The following is a 7636-nucleotide window of genomic DNA, read 5'->3' as shown; positions in this document are numbered from 1 at the left end:
GATGGTCTCGATCTCCTGACCTCGTGATCCGCCCGTCTCGGCCTCCCAAAGTGCTGGGATTACAGGCTTGAGCCACCGCGCCCGGCCAAGAGGAATATTCTTGAACCTTGAGGAAGAGCCAGTTAAATCTGCATACTAGGGGAAAATATCATCTGCTGTCCATATCCATGATTTTTAATTCTTTTGCTTTTCTGTGTCTGTGTTAGTAGCACTGGTTTGCATATAGAAGGGGATTTAATTTTATCAGATGCATTTACATTCATTTTCTTTTTGTATTGGTACCACCGATAGCAGAAATTGGATTTCTTTAGAGCTAGCATATGTTTTCTTTCAAAAACAAGCATTTAAAAAAACATCTTGAAATAGTAAGATAAAAAGAAAACTGGACTTTATCCTACTATTCTACTATTTATATATAACTCTGTTAACATTATGGTGTATGTTTTTTAATATTTAATATATTGATATGGGAGGCTGAGGTTGGTGGATCACCTGAGGTCAGGAGTTCAAGACCAGCCTGACCAACGTGGTAAAAGCCCGTCTTTACTAAAAATAGAAAAATTAGCCAGGTGTAATAGCACACACCTGTAATGCCAGCTACTTGGGAAGCTTAGTCACAAGCATTGCTTGAACCTGGGAGGCAGAGGTTGCAGTGAGCTGAGATCGCACCACTGCACTCCAGCCTGGGTGACAGAGCAAGACTCTGTTTTTAAAAATAATAATAATAATAATAATTAACATTGAAAGACGTAGGTTGCTTTATTTGTATACATAACCTTGTGTTTTTTTTTACCCCCATTTGCTGCAAAGTGAACTCTTTCATACCATTACATGTTCTATTTATATCATTTCAAGTGGCTTTACAGAGGTCCCCTGTCCACTGTCACTTCAGTCATTTACCTGTTGTTCAACATTTGTTTCTAATTTTTCCTCTAGTAAAAAAGTTTCAGAGAATATCTGTGCAATTCAGATTTTACAAATATCTATAATATTTTCTTAGAATGAATTCCTAGATGTAGAATTACTAGGTCAAAAGGTGGGTATATCTTTCAGGCTTTTGCTATGCATGGCCAGATCTCACTCTGGAAGGGTCATCAGAGTTACCAGTAATGGATGAAAATAACATTTCTCTGAGTTCTTTATGAAACTAGATACTATCAACTTTTTTTTTTAGGGGCACCAATTTGAGAGATGAAAATGACATCCAATTTTTTTTTGTTCATTTGACCTTTTATTACAATTGAGGTCGAACTTTTCTCTACCTATTTATTAGCTATTTGTATTTCTTTTATCATAATCTGCCAGCTCATGTTCTTTGCTCATTTTTCTATTAGGTTAGTAATATTTTTTCTTATTGACTTGCAAAAATTTTTTAAATGTAAATTTGGAAATTTTGTTACTACCTTTTAGCAGTTTAATTTTGTCTTTTAATTTTCTTAATGGTGTTTTGGACACAATGTCTTTTCTGTTAATATCTTACATCTGTCTGTTTATACATTTGAATATCACAACTGTAAGTTTTTTGATATAATTTAAGAGTCAGCCTAGATGATTTTTGGGGTTCTAGACATAGCAAGATTAATATTTAAACTGAACATGGAGGAAAATTCTAGTAGAACTGGGCTAATAAAGGAATAGTACTGTAGGTATAATTCATAGAACGGTTTATCTGCCATAATGTCTGAAATATGGAAGTATCAACATCAGTCATTCCACAGTGTGTGCCCTGGCATTTAATTTCCAAGCTCTTTCTCCTGGCTCCTGGTAAGGCTGAAAAGTGAGGGGATAGTTTGTTGGTACTGACTTAGGCTTCAGACTGCTGAGAACAATGAAACAATCTCTAGTTTTCTCTTCTGGGCTCCAAAAAGAGAGCCTTTATTAGTAACAGGTAAGTTGAAACCCATGCACAGTTCATTCATAAGCACTATCAGAAAGCCTGTGGTAAAATTGTTGTCTAGTGACATTTTTTCCGAGAATTAGCTCCAATTTGCAGAACCCATTTAGTCCCAGCATGAGATGTAATAAAGCAACCTGTTAACTGTTCTCTGAGCTTCTCTATGTGTTAGTGTCGTCAGTCTCAGACTGCAAACTCCTTCAAATTGGAGGTTTCCTTAGAAATACACTTTTCTGGAACATCTGCAAACAGTACATCTTGAAAATGTAATGGAATTATCTTAAAAGATAGGTTCTTTTATAAACATTTCTATCAAAAAAGTAACAGAAATCCTGGAGATAAGTATTGAGTAGTGAAGATAAATGGGATAAAATACAGATAGTCCCTGACTTCCAATGGTTCAACTTACATTTTTTTGATTTTATGGTGGTGTGAAAGTGATAGGCATTCAGTGGAGACCATACTGCAAGTACCCATACAGCACTTCTATCTTTCTTTTTTAGTACAGTATCCAACAAGTTACATGTGAAAATCAACATTTTATTATAAAATAGGCTTTGTGTTAAATGATTTTAGCCATCTGTAGGCTAATGTAAGTGTTCTGAGCAGTTTAAGGCAGGCAAAGCTAAACTGTGATGTTCAGTAGGTTAAGTGTGTTAAATACATTTCTGACTTACAATTCTTTCGACTTGTGGGTTTATTGGATGTAACTCCTTCATAAACTCAAGGAGCGTCTGTGTACAAAGTAAATTAAACTAGCAGTGCAGTGTGCCCACCACATTATTTACCTCACCGTGGAAAAGAGGGCTCAGCGCAGAACTGTTGGCAATGGCGGTATTCTTGTCAAGCATACAAGGACTCATTAGAAAGGTGTTTGTAGTAGATTCCAGAAACAGATGCAGTGGTGCAGTGGTCTGTTTAGGCAGTTGGGATGGGGACAGTGATGGGAACCAACCTTGGCCTGGCCTTCAAGGGCAGGACCCTATGCCTTTCCCCTACTCAGCAGAAATGGGAATACTGAGCGAGTCATCCCAACAGTTATCGCAGTGGAGTGAAATCCAGGGACTAGTTTCTAGAAATAGAGGAAAAGCCCCTGGTCACTAGAACTGCACCACAGAAAGGTCCTGGCTGCAAGGCTAACTTGACACCAAGTTCTTTGGCCAGGAGGACTAGAACTCCTTAAATCCCCCTAATCAGCTACTCCAGCTCCTAGGGTAGACCATGGGTCCAGGAGGTCAGCCAGTACTAGGGAGGGCAGAAGGCAAGAACCCTGCAGGGATGTCAGGACTAAAGGTAGTTGCTTTAAAGTGTCTGAAATGCCAAACATGCAAGGCCAGACCTTCCATGCTCTGCTTTAGTGATTTTCCCTGTCAGAGTGTCTTCACCTTCTTTCATGTTAATCACAAGGAAGGTTATTTTTTCCACCTTGTTCACTGGATAGTTACGTTGTTACCACTTCACTCTTGGCTAATGATGACCTATGAACATTTGTCCACTTCTGCTCTTCATACTAATTTTAAACTCTCATGGGCATTTCCCACAATTGGGTTGGACACTACCCAGTATTTACTGTCATTGTCAGCTACCTGTGGGTCACCATCACCACCGAGGTTTCCTCTCCAGCTACCTAAGGAAATTGCCACCTATCAATAGGAAATGAGAGAAACATACAGTCTGGCAGCGGGATAATGTGACCAGTGGTTACCTACTAAAAGTTTAACTCTTGTTACCAGCATATTTGTATTTCTTAGGGGAAAGTACTGACCTGAAAATCAAGAGACATGGCTACTAACCCAGGCCCTGTGAATTGCCCCCTTTTCTCCACCTCTAGGGTTGGCTCTGAAAAAAACCTGTGTCGTCCTCCTTGCTCAGGACACGTGAGGTATTATAAGTAAGACAATGCCTTTGAAAAAAGATAGGCAGTGTGGTGGGTGAGTTTCCCCAGATCCCCAGACGACTTACAGGCAAAGTGCAGACCATCTTAGTACTTGATTGAAGATTGGGATTTAGAATAAGGGCAGTTATCTTTCTGCTCAGTGCATCCTCTTCAGCCACAAATTTTTCTGCAATCTTCCTATTTAGGGGAAGTTCATGGGTCATTTTTAGGAGGACCGGGATATGACAGGGTCACATCTTTCCAAATCTTTTTCTCAGTTCAAAGTAATTCTGTCTGACATGCCTAGAAAATAGGATTCATGTAATGAAAGAATAATTTTTTCCTTCAGAAAGGAGGTCTGAGGCTCTCTGCCTTTTGTATATATCGAAGGGAGGATAAACCTGCCCAGATTAACAGAGGTGGTCAGGTTTCATATACATACTTAACAAGCAGAAGAACATTTCTGCATTACATAAGATTCAGCCCTCAAAAAGTGTATTATTTTGAGGGTAACTTGTAAAGAATTAGATTATAGTAGAAAATAACCAGGTGTTATTTTATCTTGACATTTTAATTTCATTTAAATATAGGAAACAAATCCTAAGTAAAGCTTAACTTAAAATTATATTTGAAGGCTATGTCTTTGAGACCAAGAGGAATGTGGCTACAGTTTGTTTTTATTTCTTTGTGCTTTTTTTGAAACACTGTAGGCAACAGCATTATTGAGAAAAGCCCTTGCAGAAGAGTGTGGCCATAGGTCAGCTATTCACAGTAGTGAATCATCTTGCAGCTTGCCGTCTATTCTGAATGACAGTAGTGGAATAAAGGAAGCCAAACCTGCTGTATGGCTCAACAGCGTTCCTACAAGGGAACAAGGTAACTATTGTTAAAGTGTTTGTCCGTAGCAAAAAGGCATTCAGGGTCATCATCATCTTTCTCAAGGTATACCTATAGAATATCACTGACTAGTGAATACCTCTGATTTTAATATGCATAATGTATTTTTTGTTTTATACCACCTTCCAATAAATACATATGTTCTCCTTTAGTCTAACAGGAATGGGAAATCTAACTGTAAGTCTTTAGTTCTAGTGAATTTATTTCTAATAAAATAAGTATTCAGAAGTTATGAAATCTTAACAAAACTAATTGCTTGGCAGTAGATAATTTTGATCCCACAAAGATGAAGATGATTCCATAAAGTACTGTGAAGTTGTTGATATCACTTAATAGGATTTACTCGTAATTGTAAACATTCCTTTTAATTATAATAGAACCTTACCAGTGTCTAAACAGTTGATTAAGAATCAATGAATTTATGCCCCCCAAATTTAATAACCAATTTTGAGCACCCAGAAACTGTGATTATTTTAGCACTACCGCTAAGACATGCCATTTAACTGCTTTAATGGTTTTCCAAGACAGTTATGAATTCCTCAGGAATTGCTCCAGTTGATGTACATGTACAGGATGTGAGACTCACTTATTTTATGTCCCACCCAAATTTGATAGATGTCAGGCCCAATTATTTTGCATGAAAGCAACATAGTGGCACCTTAATTTAATTTAATTTTTAAATTTTTATTTATGAGATACCTTAATTTTAGAATAGATTTCCTTTTAGGAACAGTATTATTTCAGACAAGAAATACATTAACCAAAAAAAAAAAAAAAGAAAACATTGAACATAAAAGGAATGGCAATTAAACACCCAAAGGATCTATTCCTTAACTTTGAAATACATTTTTATTATTATGCATTCAATTTTTAGAAGTTTCAAATGGCTGTGGAGACAAGAGCAAGAAAGAAAACATGGCTGCAGATATCCCAATCACAGGTAAAGCTATGGTTGCCTAAGAGTTTCAGACACAAGATTTAGCATCAGTGGTTTGTGGACCCCACTAAGAGCACATGTATTCAGCTACTGCATGCTGGAGCAGGAGATTAATCCTAAGAGCAGAACATATATACTTTTGTTAACATAAACTAAGGTGGAAAATCACTGTGTCTATTGAATTCTTCATCACCATGTTATATATTTACACCTGTAACATCCTCCATCATGTACCCTTTCAGCACCTGCGTCTGTGTGAAAAGGTCCATCTCCCTGGGGAACACCCAGTCATTACATAGCAAACTATAGATGTTTCTGATGTTACTCTTTCTTTCCTGTGGTAATTGAATATATATATTAAAATAAGCAGATAATTTTTTGAAAAATGCCAGATAGGAAGCTTGTGTTTGCCTCAGTTACAAAGCCTGTCTGATAATTTAAAAATTGCACCGATCAGGCTTCATCAAGACCTATTAAGATTTCGGCACATGTATTAGGCTTGTTTAGGTGGAATCTGAACGATATCATTATTTTTTTTCTTTTTAGAATAGCAACAGCAGCAATTAGTATTCTGTACAGAGTTCTATTTGTCATACATCTGAATTTACTAGTACCTTATTTTGTAAAGTGGTGTACTACTTCATTATAAATTCAAAGGTCTGACTTTAAATATTTATACAAGTAGATACACCATTGCACCAAGGTACTGAGGCATGCATGTGCATATGTGGTAGTTTTGTTGTTGTTTATAAGCAGAAAAGAATGGCCTGCTTTTATGGCAGTGCAATTCCTGGCATGATTAATTTTTTAAACTCATGTTTTTGTGATGAACTCTGGTTTTGAAAAAGGAGTTTATGGTAGAGCAATTATTGTATATATTATGCATTCAGATAATATTTTACTCTAAAATGCAGAGTTTTTTTATTTTAAACATTTTCCCCAATGATATGTTTATTGTGTTTTTAGTCTGCATTTTCTGAAAACTCTGGTATGGCTCCCTGTTATTTTTATTAATAGAAATGTAGATGATCCCAAACTACAGATAACCAAGAAGTCATTTGGATACTTTTCCCTTGCATTTACTTTTGGATACAGAAGTGTCTAATGGCCTCTGAATTTATTTCAGTTAAAATTATAAAGGATTATTGAGGAGAAACCAGGAAATTACGTTGTCGTTCATTCTTTCTTCTCTTTTCAGTATTCTTCACAGTCATCCCTTGCTGGGAGTAGTTGACTCTCCCCAAAGTTAATGCAAATGTATTTTCTTATATACTTTCTTTATAAGAAAATGGATAATTAAGTACCAGGGTTTCAAATCCTCCCTTATGCAGAAAGAAGTGCAATATGGCTAGAAGCAACCTGGGTTATTGGCCATTAACATTTTAAAAGAAAGGCTGGGTGCAGTGGCTCACGCCTGTAATCCCAGCACTTTGGGAAGCCGAGGCGGGCGGATCACAAGGTCAGGAGATCGAGACCATTCTGGCTAACATGGTGAAACTCCATATCTACTAAAAATACAAAAAATTAGCCGGGCGTGGTGGCGGGCACCTGTAGTCCCAGCTGCTTGGGAGGCTGAGGCAGGAGAGTGGCGGGAACCCAGGAGGCGGAGCTTGCAGTGAGCCGAGATTGCGCCACTGCACTGTAGCCTGGGGGACAGAGCGAGACTGTGTCTCAAAAAAAAAGAAAAAGATTTTAAAAGAAATTGTAATTCCAACAACCTGCCATTGATCCATCAATGGTTGGCAGTTAAAAAAAAAATGCTTTGTGCCTATTTTGTGCCAAAATATTAGACATTAAAAAAAAAAACTTTGGAAATTTTTTAAAAACTTAGCAAAGCCATATACTTTGTTAAGGTGTTACTGTTCTGTCCTTGGCAGTGTACTCTCCCCACCCAGGGACCTCCCATGAAATTCATGTTTGAGGGCCTCACACACCTTGGCACTGCTAATACTGTTGCTTTGTCCATCATTGCAGCTACTTTGATCTCTTAAGTTCTTGACCATCATCCCTTTATTAAATGTTTGTGACTTTG

The 7636-nt window shown here is 37.3% G+C and overlaps 1 protein-coding gene across 1 annotated transcript in view; it reads left to right on the top strand.

The window, feature by feature from the left end:
* KIZ (kizuna centrosomal protein) overlaps positions 1-7636 on the top strand; it is a 123579-nt gene that overhangs the window by 85726 nt on the left and 30217 nt on the right. Inside the window, 2 exon segments of the mRNA XM_017883187.1 lie at positions 4481-4646; positions 5542-5607. Coding sequence (XP_017738676.1) covers positions 4481-4646; positions 5542-5607 — 232 coding nt within the window.

This window comes from Rhinopithecus bieti, unplaced genomic scaffold, assembly GCF_001698545.2.
Source record: "Rhinopithecus bieti isolate Rb0 unplaced genomic scaffold, ASM169854v2 scaffold_641, whole genome shotgun sequence".
Lineage (NCBI taxonomy): Eukaryota > Metazoa > Chordata > Mammalia > Primates > Cercopithecidae > Rhinopithecus > Rhinopithecus bieti.
Note: the sequence above shows the minus strand (reverse complement) of the source record. Positions and strands in the feature narration are given on the sequence as shown.